General features: G+C 42.1%; 3 protein-coding genes across 3 annotated transcripts; 1 reads left to right on the forward strand and 2 right to left on the reverse strand.

Moving 5' to 3' along the window:
• The first annotated feature begins 739 nt into the window (after positions 1–739).
• LOC120696549 (threonine--tRNA ligase, mitochondrial 1-like) lies at positions 740–8,275 on the forward strand. The gene is made up of 20 exons (XM_039979500.1): positions 740–1,098; positions 1,269–1,506; positions 1,643–1,702; positions 1,803–1,892; positions 2,150–2,224; positions 2,339–2,467; positions 2,560–2,649; positions 3,110–3,198; positions 3,307–3,403; positions 3,476–3,562; positions 3,680–3,764; positions 4,601–4,695; positions 4,787–4,819; positions 5,137–5,223; positions 5,917–6,009; positions 6,511–6,603; positions 6,687–6,908; positions 7,300–7,371; positions 7,659–7,730; positions 7,868–8,275. The coding sequence occupies exons 1-20, from the start codon at positions 782–784 to the stop codon at positions 7,961–7,963; spliced, it is 2,220 nt and encodes a 739-aa protein (XP_039835434.1). The 5' UTR covers positions 740–781; the 3' UTR covers positions 7,964–8,275.
• Positions 8,276–10,980: 2,705 nt separating this feature from the next.
• LOC120700307 lies at positions 10,981–12,400 on the reverse strand. The gene is made up of 3 exons (XM_039984535.1): positions 12,113–12,400; positions 12,014–12,018; positions 10,981–11,317 (listed from the first exon to the last, which is right to left on the reverse strand). The coding sequence occupies exons 1-3, from the start codon at positions 12,398–12,400 to the stop codon at positions 10,981–10,983; spliced, it is 630 nt and encodes a 209-aa protein (XP_039840469.1).
• A 6,284-nt stretch (positions 12,401–18,684) lies between these two features.
• Positions 18,685–20,739, reverse strand: LOC120696551 (probable WRKY transcription factor 70). Its single transcript, XM_039979502.1, has 3 exons — positions 20,399–20,739; positions 20,174–20,317; positions 18,685–19,561 (listed from the first exon to the last, which is right to left on the reverse strand). The coding sequence occupies exons 1-3, from the start codon at positions 20,701–20,703 to the stop codon at positions 18,964–18,966; spliced, it is 1,047 nt and encodes a 348-aa protein (XP_039835436.1). The 5' UTR covers positions 20,704–20,739; the 3' UTR covers positions 18,685–18,963.
• Positions 20,740–21,729: the final 990 nt, after the last annotated feature.

Here is a 21,729-nt window from a genome sequence, read left to right on the forward strand (position 1 = left end):
GATGGCAAGGACATGGCCGTTGGCCACTGCCCTCTCAGTTTTCGCTCTCAAGTGCTTAATTGGGGACTCCGCCGGAAACTTTTGTGTGGCATGCAGGCATTGTTAATCTCTCTCGTCATCTCTCTCGTGTCGTGTCATCTTGTCCCATTCCGTTCGGCCAAAAAATGGATTGCATGCAGCTAGGGGGAGCACCGAGAATCAATTTCCTAATAATTAATTAACTGATCATCACCTCATTAGTAACGTGATTGTTCATTCCCTGAACATGATGGCCAAGCCTGCTGTCAGTATACAACATGATGACATAAACTTTTTTTTTTGAAACTTAGCAATCTTATTACTTGTCTGATAAATTGTCAGTGACAATTACATGGACATCTCCAAGAATAGAACTAGCGATTAGCTCTTCCCCTTCAACACACTCAGAACCCAAGGCTGCCAAAGCATGGGCAGCCTATGCTAACTCTACTCAGAAAATTACACTTCAATTCAGAAAAAAACACGTTACTAATTACAACTGTTTGTTTGCTGTCAAAAGAAAAAAAAACAGAACTGTTTGTTTGGGCTTCTCGGCTGCTTCTTCACCCTAGAAGAAGCAAGAAGCCCACGTTTTAGCGGGACAAGCCCAAAGGAAGCTTGGGAAATGAATAGCTTCCGCGGGAAATTACAGCCCATGAAACTGCCACGTCAGCAGTCGAACCGTTTTTTTTTTCTTTCCGTCCAACCCTACCCTGTCCAGTCTCCACCCCGGCGGCCGCCGCCCCTGCTCTCTTCCTCCCATATGCTAGTTTGCCTCCGGCGAGGCCTCTCGCTCGTCAGGCAGCGCGCACCCCGCTTCCTTCCCTCGCCGCCTCCCCGTCCCACCCGCCGCTTCCTCCACCACCTCCCCGCCGCCCACGGGATGGGTGAGGGCTCCGCTGCCGGAAAGGACGCCAAGGGGAAGGCCAAGCCCAAGGCCCCCACCGCGGCTTCCGCCCCGGTCGTCGCGCGCGATGAATCCTACCTGGAGGCCGTCACGAACAAGAGGGTCCGCATGTTCGAGGAGATCCAGGCAAGGCAGGCCCTCCACCGGCTCAACATCGGCGGCGAGGCCATCAAGTGAGAGCTTTATTTCACCCATCTGCTTCCGTGCTTGTTGCCGAATTAGATTCAATATTCACACTCAAGTTTAGATTTTGATATTCACATCAACTGCCTATTGTTCGCTGTATCATTACGCTGGATTTTCACACTTTGAAGCACTGTTTGGGGGCTATTATGTCCTTCAGAGTAACTCTGCCCGATGGCGCTGTCAAGGAAGGGAAGAAGTGGATAACAACCCCAATGGATATCGCCAAGGAGATATCCAGCGGATTGGCAGCTAGCTGTTTGATAGCTCAAGTGGACGAAACGCTCTGGGATATGGGGAGGCCACTGGAAGGTGACTGTAAATTGCAGTTGTTCAAGTTTGATAGCAACGAAGGGCGTGACACCTTCTGGCACTCAAGTGCTCATATTCTTGGAGAGGTGAGATGGCGTTTTGCATGTTGATGATGCTCTTTTTTTTTTTGCTGTTTTTATCTTCAAATGATGAGTTTCAGTATTTGTACATGGCAATCCATTTTCAGTTTAATTATCACTAATTACAGGTCTAAATTTGTAGTCTCTTGAGAGAGCATATGGCTGCAAGCTGTGTATTGGGCCTTGCACTACAAGAGGGGAGGTATGAAAATGATATGAGGATCAATCAGCGTAATGAATTAACTAACCCATCTTGTCTGTGGTTAAACTGTTTTCTAATATCTTCTCTTAACTTGTTAAAGGGTTTCTACTATGATGCTTACTACAATGATCTGACATTGAATGAGGAGCACTTTAGTATCATAGAAAACCAAGCTCAAAAGGCTGTCACGGTAAGCTGTGAACTTTTAACTCATTTCATTTTAGTTTTTGCTGAGGCTTGTATCAGTACATCTCCTTCTGTGGATCACAAAGTACATATGATGATCCCAAATTTTAGAATTGCTAATGTTGTATCACTTTGTTTCCAAAATTTGGAATTCATAATGATGTATCAATATCTTGCATTTTTTTTGTGTGGAACAAACAATTGAAGTACTCCAGCAAAAAAACATTGTTTTCTTAAACTATTAGAGCTTACTTGATGCAGGAAAAACAGCCATTTGAACGAATTGAGGTCAGCAGAGCAGAGGCTCTTGAAATGTTTGCTGAAAATAAATTCAAGGCAACCTTCCTTGCTCCTGTCTTGTTTATTTCATTTTTTTATATCTTCTTGTTGCTTATTTGAAATATTATGTGACCTCCATTCATCTTAAAAAAAATTGGACTATATGTTTAGGTTGAAATCATTAATGAGTTGCCCGAAGACAAGACCATTACAGTATACAGGTGTGGTCCTTTAGTGGACCTATGCCGTGGGCCGCACATCCCGAATACTTCCTTTGTCAAAGCTTTCGCTTGTCTGAAGGTGAAATGATTTCTTTGGTTATGTGTGAACCTCAACTTTCTCTTTTTAGTCCAACTGGTTATTTCAGATTTAAACCTGCATGCAAAAATCAGGCGTCATCATCATATTGGAGAGGAAAAGCAGACCGCGAAAGCCTGCAGAGAGTGTACGGAATTTCATTCCCTGATTCTAAACGTCTCAAGGTAAACTGGTTCCTAATCAATAAACCCTGCTGAACGCATCTCTTAATCTTGCATTTTAGATAACGGCATAAGTTATTTTTTCATGATCCATGGGTTGCAGCCGACTTAGCAAGATAGTTTTACAGACATGATATGATAACTTTTCATAGAATCAGTACCTTGAAACTGTATCTATGATATTGTGGCTTTCGATGCCTGTTGGGTATGGGGTTGGGGATAATTTGCACGCCATGCTGTATGGTAATCTTTTAAAACTTACTGGGAATATCTCTGTGAGGCATTAGTATTGCTCAGCTCAGAGCCTCGGATAAAATATCTCTATGAATATAGTATATCAAGACAGGGCATTTTAAATCTTCTATCATAATAATATGCCATTGAATGATGTGTTTACATTTTTCATTTCACTGGTCTCTCCTTTTGCATCTATATTTATGATTTATCACATGATATTTTGCAGGAATATAAACATTTTTTAGAGGAGGCTAAAAAACGTGATCATAGGTTACTAGGACAGGCACAGGAACTCTTCTTTTTCCATCCGCTTAGGTACCTGTACCTTAGCACTCCTTTATGATTTTCTCTTCTCTTTCTTTCATATCTCAATTCGACATCTTTGGTTAATAATGAATTGCTGATTTATTTACAATTATGCAGCCCTGGAAGCTGCTTCTTCCTTCCACATGGTGCTAGGATATATAATAAACTGATGGACTTTTTGCGACAGCAATATAGAGATAGAGGATACCAAGAGGTATAGTTGTTATTAACTCAATGAGATTGTTGTGCAACTCCACTGTTTCTGTTCCTTACGCCTGACGTATAGGTGTTGAGCCCAAATATTTACAATATGCAACTTTGGGAAACTTCTGGACATGCGGCAAACTACAAGGAGAACATGTTCGTTTTTGAGGTAGGCGCATCTACAGATGATACAGCACAATCATAAGTGTTGGTTATTTTACATATGCCATAGACTCAGCAGTGAGTTACTAACTTCTGCTGGTTGCTTGTCGGATCGATTCTCCAGATTGAGAAGCAGGAATTTGGATTGAAGCCGATGAATTGCCCTGGCCACTGTCTAATGTTTGATAATAGAGTTCGTTCATACAGAGGTGAGTTTCCTCCTAATTTGATATTCTATTCTAAATTGTTTTATGTCAAGTGAGTCATACTGCTTTCACAATAATGCCTTGAAGCTTCTTCTTTTCTGAACTGTTGTTTTCTGCCAAAGTTTGTATATTTTCTTGTTATCCTTAGGTCAGTATTTATTATTAATCTTTGGTGCTTTGTGTCATCTATAATAACATTTTATATGTTCTTTTAAGTACTTTTTCTTGGTAAAAGAACTTGAACTCTAGAATTATGAAGAGATTAAATTTGAGCCTGTTTTATTCAGTACTTCATATCATGCTAATAGAACTTGAGCTCTAGAATTATGAAGATATTAAATTTGAGCCTGTTTTATTCAGTACTCCAAATCATGCTAATATCTACATTAGATGGTCCTTGGGCAAGGGACACTATGGGCATGCCACAATTGAAACTACTGATGTGCAGGACTCCAAAAACCATGAACTGAGTTGGGCAAGATAGAATGCTTACAGGGTGAGGGGTTTGCCATTTTTGTATCGGATATAATTTCACGGCTTGCCTTGAAATGAGATAGATAGGGCCTTTCAATGAAATGCAATCAAATCAACTCATACTAAACTTTTTCCTAAGCGAACTCGGATCGAAGCTAGAATGGATCCAAAGAAGCCTGTACTGTCACTGATGCTAACTCCAGATGGCACCACATGCGTAATTAAGCTTGATTGTTCCTATTCCATTCACCCTTTTTTTTATTATCTTGATTTTTAGTGGATCCTTTTTTTATCATTCTTGTGCATCCGTTGGTTTTGACAAATCTCATGTGCAAGCCTTTCTTCTCTTTTGAAATGCTCTACAGAGTTGCCTCTTCGTATGGCTGATTTTGGAGTTCTTCATAGAAATGAGCTTAGTGGTGCACTTACAGGTTTGACACGTGTTAGGAGATTCCAGCAGGTAAGGAGGCTGTTCTGTGAGTTTTCAGTTATATTTAATGATTTTGTTCTGTCCATACTAATTATTTTTTTGATGTTTACGTTTCCGGCAGGACGATGCTCATATCTTTTGCAGAGAGAACCAAGTAAGCTTTATTTGGATAGACCATACTTGTTTACTATCCTCTAGAATGAATTATATAATAATTTATTCAGTAATAGTCAATTGTTCTATAATTTATATAAAAGTGTATGATCTTATGATGATTGCTTTTGCATGCTGAAGAGTGAAGACCAGCACTCTGCATACATTCTAATTTGCATCCCTACTTGCATTACTAAGTTGTATAGTGTGTTAGCTATGCCTTCCTTTTTCTGACTGTAGATGAATTGTGGCTTGGATTAGTTGGATATCTTTCCCAGTATTGTTGCCTACATTTATTAAAGTTTGTTTTTGTTGCAGATCAAGGATGAAGTTAAGGGTGTTTTGGAGTTCATCAATCATGTTTACGAGATATTTGGCTTCAAATACGAGTTGGAGTTGTCTACGGTATTCTTCTATTCTTATCGTATACTGATAGCATTTATAGGTTCATAGGAACCAGAATCTATGTCTGAAAATTGGCATGAAATGATGACGGATTGGGGGCTTTAAGTTGCAATTTTAATATGCATGATTAAGTTCACTTTGATGAACAGCCTTGTTCTTTTCCCTTTTATTTTCTTAACCATTAAGGAATTAGAATCACAAGATAACTTGTGTATCTGTGAATGAATGTTGCTAGGGTTATACCATCACGTACTTCTCTTTCAGACCTATTTAAATCTGGGTAATCATGTTAGTTTGTTCATGGTTGCTGGTTGCATCCCTTTTATTATCTCAGTGAACTGTATTTAGATATGTATGTTGCATTCTTGTTTAACTTGGAGTTGGTAAAGTTCATGGCATGATCTCCCAAACTCTCTTCTAGCATTTGATGTTCATGTCTCTCTTTAATTCTGGACATCTTGGTTGGATTGATATATTGTCTTATGGTGATTCAAAAGACTGATTATTTTCATAATTACTGAGTAATTGCATGTTAAATTGTGACGGCGATTTCTTTTCTATCTTTGCTATTGCCCATTATGACATAATCTTTGGGGGCATAATGTGAATTCTCTGAGCTTCAAAGATAACCCTTGATATTACTTGTTGCTCTTAGTTCATACTCTAACCTGATCATAATGTTGTTTTTACCAGAGACCAGAGAAGTATTTGGGTGATATTGAAACCTGGAATAAAGCAGAGCAACAATTGACAGAAGCCTTGAATGAATTTGGGAAGCCGTGGCAGGTACCTACGCAAAGACTATGGAGCCATTCTCCCCTTATTCTTTCCATGCCATTATGCTGCTGGACCTGCATTTGTACACAATATTCATTATTTTGCTGCAGTAAATGGGGTTTTCAGTAAATTATGCTGTTAAAATTCTGTAATTTTGATCGTTTGTCTTGATTGTTGTTATTCATGGATGCTAGCAAGTCTAATCCTTGGGGAAGAGTCTAGGGCTTTTAATTAATTCTTGCTGATTTCTGGGGATGAAATTACGAGTAACGTCTAATGAGCTTTAAAATATTTGATGTTGAAACAACTATGTTGTTTTCGCTTCATCTTGGGACTGAAGTATTGGAATCTTGTCATCACGCTTACTCTGATTCTGATTGATTTAGTTGCTATGCAAGAGTACACTTCTTTTGTTTTTTCTGTTGCTCTACAAGGAAGCGCATATACATTTTGCAAAATTGTTTAGCCGTTGCTTGTATTCAGAGGACTTATGTAGATGTTCGAATGCAGATTAATGAAGGAGATGGTGCTTTCTACGGTCCAAAAATTGATATTGGTGTGTTTGATGCCCTCAAGAGGAAATTTCAATGTGCAACCCTACAGGTTCACCTGAATATTATTCTGCCATTAACTTTAGATTTTTAAAAATAGTCTCATGTATCTAACTTATATATTATATGTTACAGCTGGATTTTCAGCTCCCCCTTCGCTTCAAGCTGACTTACTCTGCCGAGGATGAAGCCAAACTTGAAAGACCTGTGATGATACACAGAGCAATCTTAGGATCCGTGGAAAGGATGTTTGCCATTCTTTTGGAGCATTACAACGGTAAATGGCCCTTGTGGCTAAGCCCTCGCCAGGTCATTGTTTGCTCGGTATCTTCTGGTTCAGCGGAATATGGAAAGCAGGTAAATGGTCCTCGTATCTGCAAACTGAGTTAAGCTACATAGTTCTCTGTGATAGCTGATGCTACCAAAAAAAAAAACTGCTTTAGTTATTCCATTTGGTGGTCCTCCCTAGTCAAATGGTATCTTAGATGGTTCTTTGCGGTTACTGGTGTGAAGTTACTTAGATTTTGTCTCTAATTCATACAACAAATATTTTTGCTAACTTTGAGTTGGTGGATGAGGATTATGACTTATGTTTGTTTAAACTCAACATTTGATCATTTAACTTGCTGTGGTATATGGGTTTCATGTAATATATGTTCCCAATAAATTCCCTTTTACAGACTTAGGCAAACTTGACTGTGCTTATTTTACAAACTTGCTAATTGATCTTTTGGTTTTCTGGTACCAGGTCCTTGCCAGGCTACATGAAGCTGGTTTTCATGTTGATATTGACATTAGTGACAGAACAATCCAAAAGAAGGTACTTCCCTGTAGCCATTCTCTTTTACCAGTTTATTTTGGTTTTTTATATTTGTTTCCTCATCCTTATTGAATGAAATTCTGTGTCACAAGGTAAGAAATTACATGTAGCAAGAGTATTTGTTTCATATGTTGCACTAAAAGATGGTTAGTTAAGTAATGACATTTATAACATTATTAGGACTATCCATGTCATTTTTCTTGTCCATACAGTGAGCAAAGTTGTCTTTGATGTTTAAGCAATGGGGTTCATATATATCTTAATAATAATGCACCGATTTCTTGCAGGTACGGGAAGCCCAGCTAGCCCAATTCAACTACATTCTTGTTGTAGGTGCACAAGAGGCAGAGACTGGAAATGTACGTTTTCTTTTCCTTGTGCCATTTTTCTTTGTACATTCTGTATAATTCTGTATGAGTACCAATCCTCAGATATTGATGCAAGCATCCTTGCTGGTTCATGTGAGATAATTACGTGGCTCCCTTGTGTATTGCAGGTATGTGTTAGGGTAAGAGACAGTGCCAACCTATCCACAATGAGCGTTGATGGCATCATCACACGTTTAAGGGAGGAAATATCAGCTTTCAAATGATAATGATGCTCCATGATTTTTTTTGCCCCTCAGTCATTGGCTCCATTTGTGATTTTGACGGAGTTTGTAGCCAACAGCATCAAATTCTTCGTGTTACAATCCTTGTTTCTGTGGTTGAAATGCTAAAAACGGATGTCCTTAGTTAATTACAGATGTGCAAGTTAGTGCCATGATTTTCTGTTAAAAGAAATGCTTTATTTTTTCTTAGTAGCTGTGCATGTGTGTGGTGCTACGGGAGACGGAAATAACGTCATAAGAGGTGCATGTAAAAGCATGATGTTTTGCTATGACTAGAGACTACAGTCGCCATGATCTTGTTTTGAGGCACATTCTAATCATAACAAAGAACATAGGTGCGCATCTTTGTAATCTTTGAAATTTTTTAGGTGCGAATGATCAACATCAGATATTGAAGGGAAAAAGTGTTGATTTAGAGCAACTCCAACAGATTAGCTAAAATTTCTAGCTAAATGACTTGTCAAATGGCTAGGTAAAACAATAAAAAGCCAGCCAAAAGCTGGGAGATCCAACAGCCTCTCCATCCACCCCTCTCTTCCACTCCAAAAAAATTGATCTGACATGTGGGATCCAGTCGTCATCCCCCCTCCTTTGCCTTCTTTCCCCTTCTTGCTGCCTCCTGCTAGCCGCCGGTGCCTCGCCGGGCAGCAGGCGGAGCTCTGGCGCATGGAGTCGAAGGCCGCCGGAGCTCCCTCCTCGCGGCCTACCGGACTTGCCTCCCGGAGCTCGCCTTCCACGCCGAATCCGGCGACCTGCACGACGTCGTGCTCCGCGGAGGCGGCAGCGTGGTGGTCCCTTCATACCACGATGGATCCGCCCGCGCAAATTGCCGACGCCCCTCCTTGTGCGGGATGAGCTGCTCCGCGGCGCAGCAGGCGGGGGGGGGGGGGGGGGGGGGGGGGCGGAGCGGAGGGACCGCCGGATAAGGATGGCAGCGGGGCGGGTTTGGTGTGGATATCCGTGGGTTTCGGGTTTGGTTCCTGATTTTCACCCGCGGATTTGCGGGTTTGGGTACCCGAAATATTTCGGGTTTGGTGCGGATCCTAAATTGTACCCGCGGAGCTCCATTGAGCCTCCGAAGTCTTTCAGCCCAGTAAAAGCCCATCTTGAAACCATAGCTATATAAGGCTGAAATCCTTCAACTCCTCACCTACCCCTCCCATCCCGACCCATCCGCACCTGCAGATGCTGCGCCGCCTCGTCTCGTCCATGGTGGCCAGGAGCAGCGGCGGCGGCGCCGTCGAGTTCGCCGCCATGGCTTCCTCCTCAAGGTCGCCGGGGACCAGCAAGTGTTGCGGCGGCTCATCTCCTCCATGGCGGCTGGGAGCGGCGGCGGCGGGTTCGCCGCATCGCCACGATTTCCTCCTCAAGGTCGCCGAGGATCCGCAGGCATTGCGCCGCCTCATCTCCTCCATGGAGGACAGGAGTGGCGGTGGCAGTGGTGCCGTCAGGTTCGCCGCCGCGGCGCCGGAGGAGTGCCTACTCCTCGATGAGCGCGGCCTTCGGCGCCGATGTGGGCACCGTCGCCGCGGACCTGGGCGCGGGTCCGCCGCGGACGGCCTAGCTCGACTGCTCGAGGTCACGCCGTGAACGGTGGCGGCGGCTGGTGCTCGACTGCTCGAGGCGTCTGTACTGTGCGTGTGTTGGATTATCCGGGTTTCGGGTTATTCGTCGGGTTTCGTGTATCCGCGGGTTTCGGGTTTGGGAATGAATTCTCACCCGAATAGTAGTTTGGGGTGCGTTCGGGTTTTAGGTTGGGTTTCGATTTTGGGTGTCCAGACACTCCACCCGAACCGAACCCGACCCGTTGCCACCCCTACCGCCGGAGGGGCGCGCCGGCGAGGGATGTCGGGGGCGGCACGGGACAGCGGCGCAGATGCGGGACATGGGGGCAGCGGAGGCGGCCCAGGTCGGCGGGGACGGCGGCGCCGGCGAGGGCCGGCGGCGACGGCGCCGGGACATCTCGGTCTGTGGAAAATCAGAGGAGGGGGAGGGTGGTTCCACGCGGTAGGAGGAAGATGGCGAATGGGATCCGTTCGGGAAAAATGCCTCACGCGGAGCATGGGATACCGAATATGATAGCGAGGGAAGCAAGATAGAGAAGCTGTTGGATCCTGTTTTTATCCTAATTTTGCTATTTTTACCTATCCATTTTACTTTACAGATGCTGTTGGAGTTGCTCTTACATATGTTTCGGAGCATAGTGCTACCAACACATAAATATCGGTTGCTTTTGACACGATATATATATTCCTATGTCTATTCTATTATGTCTGTGCTTATTTTTTTTCTATAATGAAATAAGGCAATTACACCCCCCCCCCAACGTTCTAAACTGCTAATATAAATTGTCCCATCTTTCCAAATTGTAGGTAGCCATACTTAGTTTTCCAGAACAAAGAAATAGGCACATCTGAAACACTCTAAATAAAGCAGGCATTAAAAAGTTCTTATTTGGGGTGCCCATAGTACAGTTATATATTAGCCAACACATGGCACAAATTTAATCACACAAAAACTACAATAGTTATTCTTAGCACCCAAAAATAGCTTAAATGTTAATATTTATTTACCATGCTTAGAGTAGCAAGACTAAAACTGCCTATGTATTTGGAATCAAGAAGAGTGGTTCTAATATTGAAACTTTGTATTCCCATCTGAAGCATTCTAAAAATCAACTGATTTAATTAATCTACATTATTGATGATTAAGCCAATGCAAGAATATATACTACTCCTAACGGATAATTAAATAATTGCCGACTTCACATTGCAGGAATTGAATATTGTAGCTTTTTGAGCTGTTATTTAAATAATGAATCCGTGTACATCATAAATTTGACTGTTTGCTAAAGCTGGTTCTTCAAACTAAAACCTACCAATTTCATTCACCGTCCAAATATTCAGGGTATATACTGGTTAACCAATTTACACACCACTGAATCAGTATAGTAGCCAAAATTTGTAAACCTACAACTCATGGTGCATAAGCCAGATATATCACATCTTCCCGTCATCCCAATCAACGAGAGAGTTGTCAAACACCTCTAGTAAAGCTGGCAAGTCCAAGTCTGTCTCAGGCTCTTGAACATTTGCTGTTGCTTGAGCCATTTCCCCGTTTTGAAGATCCATATTAACAGGCTGCTGCTGGGGTGCCTGGACCATGCTGATGTTATGGTCCTTGCAAGTGTGATCTCCATAGTACACAACAGTGTACTTGGCGTTTTCCACTCCAGCAATGGCACTGCTACTAGTACCGGCATTATTTTGTTCCTGTTGCTCAATTGTCTTGGTTGCTAAGCACTTCCTTTCTCTGTAGGCACATCTGTAATAGTTCCTGCTCAGTCGAAAGATCATGTGATACGATTATTATTAGTATATATGTATGTGCGTGTTCATCAATTTGTTTTTTTTTTGAGACCATAAGGGAGATTTAGATAATTTTCCCATGGACCTACGTAGCTTCGTTGGATCATTTGCTGGTGATGAGGCATATATAAAAGAGATACATGCATATGGGGCGGTTAATATAAATACCTAGGATGTTGCCTCCCGTTGATGTTCTTCTGCCCGTATTTTCTCCATTGATGACCATCATAATGTGGAACATGTGTTACAAGGGCTCTTGATCGCTGCTTGTCGTTCCTCCTATAGATATATAACATACATATATATATATGAGCCAAAAATGGATCAATTATATTGGTGATGCATGTTACAGAAGATTAGCATTAGTATTACCAACTCCTATATATACATACATATTGTTGAACATGCATGAGATAGTTAATATATATAAGATATGTTCAATTAATGTTAGTATTATTACCAATACTGGTCACATATATATGAAGATTATATATATAAGATATGTTCAATTAATGTTAGTATTATTACCAATACTGGTCACATATATATGAAGATTATATATATAAGATATGTTCAATTAATGTTAGTATTATTACCAATACTGGTCACATATATATGAAGATTATATATATAAGATATGTTCAATTAATGTTAGTATTATTACCAATACTGGTCACATATATATGAAGATTATGTTCAAAAAGCAGCTGGGGAATAATTCATATTGATGCATCAGCGCGCATCTACATATATAATTACACACCGTACCTTCCCTTTTGACCAGCGCTATTATTAGGCTTGGCTTGTTCCTGATCCGATCCGTCGTCCTGTCACCAGTAATAGTACTGTTTCTCTTCCTCGCCAACGACGACTTCGACTTGTCGTCGACGACGAGCTCTACAGCTGGTCCATCATCATCATCTCCGGTCGTACTCATGATGAGGCACCCTTCAAGCTTAGATGCCACGCTGACGTTGCAGCCGATCACGTCGTCAAAGAGCTGCATCAGAAGCTCCTGTTGACTCCTCATGCTCTCCATCATCAACATCATCTCTGACTCTGAGCCATGGCAGAGGCACTGCTAGAAAATCTCTCATTAGTACCGGTCGGAAACCCCCGGTTTGTACCGGTTTCCCGACCGGTACCGCTCCTCCGGTACTAAGTGCACGCGCACTTAGTACCGGTCAGCTGGCCCGGTACTAAACGACCCGTTTAGTACCGGTTGGTACTAAACTGGCCTGTTTAGTACCGGTTGGTAACCCCAACCGGTACTGAACTGCTGGCCAAGCCAGCAGCTAGGCCGAGTACCAACCGGTACTAAATGATTTTTTTCTTTTTGATGTTTTATATTTGTTCTCTTTTCCTTTCAATTTCAATTAATTAGTATTAGTAGTCGTACTCGCAGCGGTTTGTGTATTCGTACTCGTACTCGTATCTAGAATTCATATTTGTATATGGAGCAAAGCAAATAAAAAAATTATATACATATACATACATGGATAAAAGAAATGTTAGAAATTATATATATACATGGATAAAAGACAATAATATTTACAAGTATGAATTCTCATAAGTTTTTTTCCGACAAATTCTTCAATAATTCTAATCATCTGCATCGTCATCGGCACCGGCATCCTTCTTGCGGCGTTTGTTGAGTTTATCAGCTCGAGCCACACTTATAATTGGATCGGAATAAAATTCACCTTTTGGATTTATCACCTCATCCAACAGGAATCCACAGAGTGCTTCTTGAATTGCCCTGATTCTTTCCGGTTCGATGAGGTTCTCTTTCAGTCTCCAAATCTGTCAACAACAAATAAACACCAATAGTTTAATTTAGTACCTGCATGGAATTAGATACAAGAAATTGTTACTAATGTTATATGTACTTCGAAGTTTTCTTGTGTCACCCTCTTGGTTTCTCTGAAAAAAAGTGCATGTGCTCACATACGTAGTATCCGCAGAGGTTGGTTCCTTGTTGCTGTCTCAAACACTATATACATATATACATATATACATGTTATGAAATATTCATGCTGTTTGAATAAATGAAAGTAGATGTGCGATATTCGTACCGGCTTGTTATAGTTGAATTCAAGCTCAGTCGGTGTTGACGCGACTCCTAATTGTGTTTTGAGGAACCGAGACCATGCCCTTTGCATGATGTCTACGAGATTTTGATATAATTCTGGTGGCTTATTCAAGGAGTCCCACACAGTAACTCGGGACCGATCGATTTCGATCACAAGTAGGATCCAGTAGAAACTGTTGATACATACATATGGATACAAGAAATGTTAGATATATACACTTATTGGCTAGTTGAAGTGACTCAAAAAGTGAAAAGGACTAAAAAAACCTGAATAAATTAATTGAGAGAAATCTCTAATTAATTGAAATAAATCTCTATAACTCCTAATTATTTTGACACCCTTCAGTTCCAGGAGAACACTCTTTTCAATATCCAGAAACCATCTAGAAGAAAAAAAACTTTATTTCGGAAAATGTATATGTCGGTAACCTCGACCCTACGGTGATGACAATGCCTTTCTGGGGGACACGGTGCGGTACAAGGATGTCACCAATCGGCCAGTCGCAGCACCAACATTTCCGGTTAATAGGAACACAGCACTAGGCATAGGCAGCGTGCTCGTTGATATACTCTCAATGCAACAACGGCCACGCTGACTGCGTCAAATGCTGTCTTCGTATCAATCGGAAGTGCTGGTGATGCGACCAACAGATTCGCGACGTCCATATAGCGCATAGTGTTTCCCCGAAAGTTAGTGTCATCACTATTGGATGGAGATTAACGACGTATACTTGTTTTGAAATAAAGATTTTTTTTAGCTTATAGATAATTTCAATGTGAGCCTGAATAAATACATCACTAGAGTGTCAAAATAATCTATTCATAATAAAAAAATCTATTATAATTCCTTCATTAGTTCATTATAAAAAAATTAACTATCCACATTATGGTTATATCTACTACAATAACATGTTTTGTCTACACTCATTCTAAAAATTTTTACTATCCACATGCTCATCTGAATCTAAAAATAAAAAAATGTGCTACGGTCATTTGTAATATATAGAAAATAATTGAAAAATATGTCTATAAATTTTTCATATTCAACCTAGCCAATAAACCTACTCCCACATTCAAGTCATCAGTTCTATATATCTCAAATCATTGCATAAATCAAAGAAATCATACTCATCCTCATTATTTCTAAAAGTCACAAATTTCTCCAACTATAGAGCATAAAACGAAGAATAAAGACTATCAATGAAGAGAGGATGAAGTTGCAAACCTTTGGCGCACTTGAATGAGTCCAAATCACACAAAAAATGGATCAAATAATGGCGGCGCAACTCTAATATGAGAGAAGAAACCGAGCTCGAGCTAGCTCTCTGGTGAAATGGGCGCTGGCTCGGCTCGGGGAGGAAGAAGCCCCAATTTATAGTGGGAGCATTAGTACCGGCTGGTGGCTACAGCCGGTACGAAAGCTCCCCATTTGGTACCGGCTGGAGCCACCAGCCGGTACTAAGTTTCTTGGCGCCAATTTAGTACCGGCTGGTGGCTCCAGCCGGTACTAAATTGTCACTAGGCGGTTGTCGGGGGCTGTCGGTGGCGCACTTTAGTGCCGGCTGGAGCCACCAGCCGGTAATAAACGGCTCCCATGGGCACTGTTTCTTTGACCCGGTACTAAATTTGCACGTTAGTACCGGCCAAAACCGTGACCGGTACTAACGGCCGCGGACGAATGTGCGTTTTTCTAGCAGCGAGGGCGTTAGGCTGCTCTTGCGATCCATTCAGTATGTACGCTCTCAATTATTTGTGTTTGCGTTTGTCACTGCGTCTGTGATTGCAGGTAGTTTTCGCTGGGGTGCGACTTTGAGAGAGAGAGAGAGGGACACAGCGAGACTTTGCAGCTGGTAGCTTAGCTAATAGGTAGAGGTCGTGCAGTGTGTACTCGGCCATCAGCATGCACTTGGTTATATATGTGTATACAGTACTAGTGCTAGAATTATCGAATGTGCATGCTGTGTGTGATGTCAAGCTTAATTGGCACGTGCTGCTGAGTCAGTAAATATGGCTCTTATATAGGGGTATTCAGGAAGATGGATAAAAAGAAGCAGTGAGACATCCATTTCGTGGTGTGAACGCATGGGCGTGCATGAGCATGACCTCCATCTCTCCATTCCATCGAGCATGCACGAGCCAGGAGGTCAGACTTTCAACACACTATACCATGCGCATGTGCCGATCGGCTACATTCACTTAGACCACATGGAAGGGTTACTATATATTACTAACTGAAGGTTAATTAATTAAACACGCACAGCCAACCAATACTAAACGCACCACCCAAAGAGAAGAAAAAATACACACGATTGTGAGGATTCAAACCCACAACCTCAAATCTCGTGTATAACTTCTATTGCCATCACACCTATGCATCACATGTGACTGTGTGCGAAATGCTTTCCTTTTAAATAAGCTGTGGAGCCCTATTTAGTACCGGGCCAAGACGCTGACCGGTACTAAATGTCACCCTTTAGTATCGGTCGGTGTCATTGATCGGTACTAAATGACCATGTCATTTTAGTACCTGGCCAAAACACCAACAGATACTAAAAGGTGACGTTATTACCGGGTGGTGTTATGATCCGATACTAAAATGGCTCCGGAGGCTTTTAAATTTGGACCCGATACTAAAATAGCTTCGTGACAACTTTAGTACGAGACTAAATTATGACTGGTACTAACATCCAGGGACTTCTTGTAGTGACGCTAGGAAAGAAATTCTAAAAATCTCATAAGATAAGAAGAATCGGAAATATCATACTATCAATTGCATTGTGTAGGTTCTGATCATCATAGTTATTGAATCAATTATATTTTTCTTTTAGAGACATCAAGGAAAACATGCATGATTGCTAAACATTATAATTAGGAGCCAGGGGTGGAGCTAGAGAGAAACTGAGGGGGGTGCGGCATTTCAGATCATATGGATTATGTTTGAGTTTTATATGGTGATATTTTAGAAGTAATAGCTAGTTTTCAAAATTTTGTGGGTACGCCCACACGAGCCGGGGTTTATGTTGTCCTTGCATATTCTTTCATCAATTAACCACGTTTCTGGTCAACAACTTGAGATATATAGTATAGTGAACAAAATTAAATTAAGGTAGAAGCGCTGCATATACATCAGGCACATATACTAGTACACTACACAACATGATAAGAACCATGCAATTCACACTTGAAGGTTAGGTGAATGGAGATTTTCTTTTTAAAGATCATGAACCTTGCGGTCCGGCATATATATTATTAAGAAAAGAATTGATCCAGTTATAGGTAAACTGGATCCGAAAACCACACACCAAAACTACAACACCTACAGCTACATCTACAACTAAAGTCGATCGGATTTGAATATATATCGACGACGCCGCATCCTGGTCGGTTGGAATGGGAACAACACGACCACACCACCGCGCCTAGGTCGGATTGGGACATCGACCTAGGTCCCAACTCCGTCTGGTTTAATTGCGACATCAACACGAGTCTCAAGAGATCTCTGTCCGATCGGATTGGGACGTCGACACGAGCAACCACACAGCCAACACTTATCGTAGACTGGAAATTAAAAAAAGAAAAGAAAAACTAAGAAAGAAAAGCGCCCTTTCAGAAGCAGCCACCGCCGAAGCAAGCATCCTTGTAGGGACTGCCCGACAATGCCTTCCTCGCGGTAGAGATGCCCGACGTCGGCTTCAGGAAGGACGCAGTAGAGATGCTCGACGTGGCACGTGAGATTAACGGAGAATTCCTCCGTCATTATATTCAGTTTGCGGCTCTTGAAATCAGGTCGGCCTGTGATTTGTCGGTCAAGTTCAGATAGATACCATTGGCTAGGTTTGTCTTAGGCGGGAGCGAGTAGTCGTCGGTCGTAGCGTTGTCCGGAAGGACGGAGTGTTGATGAAGCAAAATAAAAAATTAATAGTGTATAATAAGGTTGACCGGTCAAAAGATTTTAAGAATCTATGACTAGCTATAGGACACATCGGTATCATGCATGCATGAGTATATATGTTATGTTCGTGGAGTATGTGCCGTATGCTTCTAGAAAACAGAGGATAGTTTTTGTGTTTTTGGTTGATCGGCTAAGCTTGAATTGACAAACACACACACACACACACATATATAAGCTTAAAAGTACTAGTAAATGACAAGATAATAAAGTGATAGTGATAGCAGATACAAATGCAAGCTAGCTAGGCGGCCAGTGCGCGTAAGCTGCACACGGCAATAGAGTGACGCCACGGGCGTGATGTCATGGCCTGGGAAAAATCGTGCATCTCGTGCAGGGCTGCTGGTCCAGCCAGTGGGGCCACCTATTTAAAGCGATAGTGATTACTGGGCTGGGCTCCAGGCCAGCTTGACGGGTTTTTTTTTTTTGGAGGGAACGGAGGACCTTGACGATTTTGTCTACCAGGGCATAGTAAGCATATATACCGACTTTCGTGTTGGCCCATGCATCAAGGGCCCGTGTTTTTTTCTCGAGACACATTGTTTTCTTGATAGTGCAGACGCAAACGATCATAAACACGCATACACACTGACAATTATAAACACACGAATAAAATCCTATCCTTGTGAATATCACCGACTAGGGATGGAGCCAGTTGATCCTCGATATTTGCAAAGTCATCACAGATACGTTGCCTACCAAAATTGAGCTATGCGTACCTCTATCAAGGGCCCGTATTTGTATAGTCAGACTAGGTCCGTTTTATATATTTTGTGGGGAACATTAAGATTACCGTTTTATATATTTTGTGGGGAACATTAAGATTACGCTTTACGTCTGGTTTATCCTAAGGCCGTGTTTACATCCAAAAAATTTACCCTAAAATTCGTCACATGGAATGTTTGGACACATGCATAGAGTATTAAATAAATCTATTTATAAAACTTTTTACACAGATGAGTTGTAAAACACGAGACTAATCTAATGAGCCTACTTAATATATGATTTGCAACGGTGATGCTACAGTAACCATTCGCTAATTATGAATTAATTAGGCTCATTAGATTCATCCCACGATTTACAACCTATATGTGCAAAAGGTTTTCTAAATAAATTTTATTTAGTAATCTGAAATAGTAAGATTCTATTTTAAAAAATTTACGCCAAAGAAACTAGACACGGCCTAAGTACGTATATATCACTGTATGATATATGTAAAGTTGTTTTGAGTGCATAATATTTTCCAGAGCAGGAGTTATTGTTTGGTGAAGTGGCCAAGTATTTAATTATCATCTTAGCCTAATTTGAATTTTTTTTGAGAAAGAAAACAAATAAGCAACTAACTCAAGCAAGCATGCATCCATGTAAGTACATACAGCAGTACAAGGATCGCCCTTCACCACCGCATAATACCTACTCCCTCCGTTCCAAAATGTAGGTCGTTTTGGCTTTTCTAGATTCATAATATTTGCTAAGCACCTAGATATATCATATGTCTAGATATATAACAATATATATGAATTTAGAAATGTCAAAAAGATCTACATTTTGGAACAGAGGAGTACCTAGCTAGCTAGAAAGAGAAATGGGAAACAGTAGGATGCTGATCATTACTAGCTAGCTGCTGCAGCAGCAAGTGATGGTCCTCAATCGTCCAACAAGCATCCGCTGCGGCGATGTGCACCGGTGACCGGATTGGTCCGGTGAAATAATCTTCTTCCATCTCCTGCAACGCAGCAGCCGTTGCTGGGGCCCAGCTGTCATGGACGCCGAACAACCTGCTCCAGTAGGTGATGTCGTCCGAGATCGCCGGAGAGTCATCAATCCCGGCGGTAACGGTGTTATTGGTGCTGGTGCTGCTAGAACAATAAGAGCCGCCTGATGATGATGTTGGGGCGGCGACACTAGTAACAGTAATGGTGCCGTCATGATGATGATCTTGAGGGGTTCTCCTGTTATTGGTGCTCTTAATAACTGCAGGGACGACGGTGGTGGTCTCGAGGATGATCGGCGGCGCCTCCATGGAATCGTCGTTGGGCGTGCAGGTGTGCTCCCCCATGTACACCACCGTGTACTTTGGGGCCGCAGCTCCGCCGTCGTCGTCGTTGCGCTGCACCGTCCGTTTGGCCGGGCAGCCTTGCTCCGCGCTCCGGGTGCACCTGTAGTAACTCCTGCGTGCATGCGTGCGTGTGAACAAATTAATTAAACTCGATCATCAGTATGTAGTGTGCAAGTCTTACTCCTTTTCTTCCCCTCAAGAATTATTCATACTTGTATATAACTTTTAGCAGCTCAATTATTCTTCTGAAAATACAAATTTGCAAGCTTACGTACTGTCTCAATCGCTGGGTCATTATATTGGTCCTGAAACACATGCGACAACCAAGGCCTAACGTGTATCACGACAGATACAGTCATCATTTGTGTTGCAGCTAGCGTTGGTAGAGACGGGACCAAACTAAAGGGACAGCGCATAATCGTCAGGCATCCATCAGCAGCTAGTGTCACTGTCCAAATATTGAAAGATTATTTGGTGTGGAGCTTCATACACACACACACACCAGAGAGAATCTCTAAAAATTTGATCTCTCGATACAACAATATGCATAAAATGGGCATGGAAATGGCATCTTAGGGCAGCTCGATCGATCGATCTTCTTTTCTGTTTTTTTTTACGGATCGGACAAGCTAGTTCTCTTTTAATGAAAACGTGGTTAGGTCCGGTCGCGAAAAAACAAACAAACAAGCTAGCAGGAAGTAAATTAAAGATTTACCGTACGTACCTAGCGTAGATGGCACCTTCTATTTGCTTCTGGCCGTACTTCCTCCATTGGTACCCATCGAAATCGGGCACGGATGTCACGAGAGACGACGTGCCGCCGCTCATCTTCTGCCGCCGTTGCTTATTCTGCTGCTTCCTGCTGCAGCTGAAATAAATGCAATCCATATATTATCAGTCATGCTACCATGATACATGCGTGCAATGCAAATCGAAGAAGCCAGTGTACCTTGTTTTGCAGGATTTATGACGAGGAGGCTCCAGGTGTTGTTCGCCGCCATTGTACGACTTGCTGTCGTCGTCTTGAGGCCGGCCTCTCTTGCTCCCCCGCGGGCGCCGCCGTCTCCCATCGCAGCATGACGACGACGACGACGCTGGAGGCTGCTGTCCGCCTTCAGTGCCGCCGCCGGACGACGACTGATCATCATCCACCTTCGTCGTCGTCGGAGATGGCATGAAGAAGAGCATCAGGTCGCGGAGCTGAGCCTGGAGCTCATCATCACCCTGCTGCGGCCCTACTACTAGTAGCGTCATCGTCCCCGGCCGGCTGCTAGCTTGACTACATACTCCGCTAGCTTTTGCTGTTTATAAAGGCTGGCCAGCTGCTCGGCTCGGCTCGGCTCGGCACAGCATGCATGCGCTCCACCAGCAATTGCATGCGTGCACACGTATACTAGTGACGCAAGCACCATGACGTACGTGTATATGCAAGATGTACAGCTAGGGATGTAAGTGAGTACCCATTAGTGTTTTTGGATTTTTTTCATTTTTTCTCCTAAATTAATTACGTAGCTTGCCATTCTAGTTTATTTTATCATATTTTGGGTCGACTCAATGATTCAAAAAAAATTGGAACTTGCATCTCTAAGTACAGTCTTTAATTATTTCGAGTATGTACGGTTGATCGGTGTCAAGCGCGCAGTTATGGAACATGCATGCATCTAGATTATATATATTGCACGCAACTAACGCTCTGGTCTTCTCAACTTAATTTAGCTGAGGACGCCTGCTAGCTGCATCTCTAATTTAATTTCGTAATTCTAGTGTGAGTCTTGCATTGGTTACTGTAGTTCCACTATGTTTTAGAGATGGCTATGGATACCTGAAATCCGATAGGTACACAATTTAGCGCCCATGCATGCATAACGCCCTTCAGTTGTTCACAATAAAAATATGTGTGAATGCATAAACTTGAGATGCATGCCTTTTAACATTTTGCTTTAATTTCATTCTATCTTCACATATTTACAGAAATATAATTGTAAGAATAATAATAGCATATATATGCATCAATAATTGTGAAGATCGACGAACAGAGGAGAGAGGGAGAGATTGTCTCTAGTAGTTAATTAACTGAGGGTCTTGGAGTACGAAAGGAACTCTTATATAGTAGATTACATACATTATTTTACTCATTGTAGAAATAAATTTTATCTGTTATTTGTAGCCACAAGTGTCACTCAACACATCTATCTGCTGTGTACACGAAGGCCAGGTAGAAAGAAAGAAGGGTGGGTGGGTGTGTGTGTATATATATGTGAGGAGCCTAGGGCTTTCAAT

This window comes from Panicum virgatum, chromosome 3K (genome assembly GCF_016808335.1).
Source record: "Panicum virgatum strain AP13 chromosome 3K, P.virgatum_v5, whole genome shotgun sequence".
Lineage (NCBI taxonomy): Eukaryota > Viridiplantae > Streptophyta > Magnoliopsida > Poales > Poaceae > Panicum > Panicum virgatum.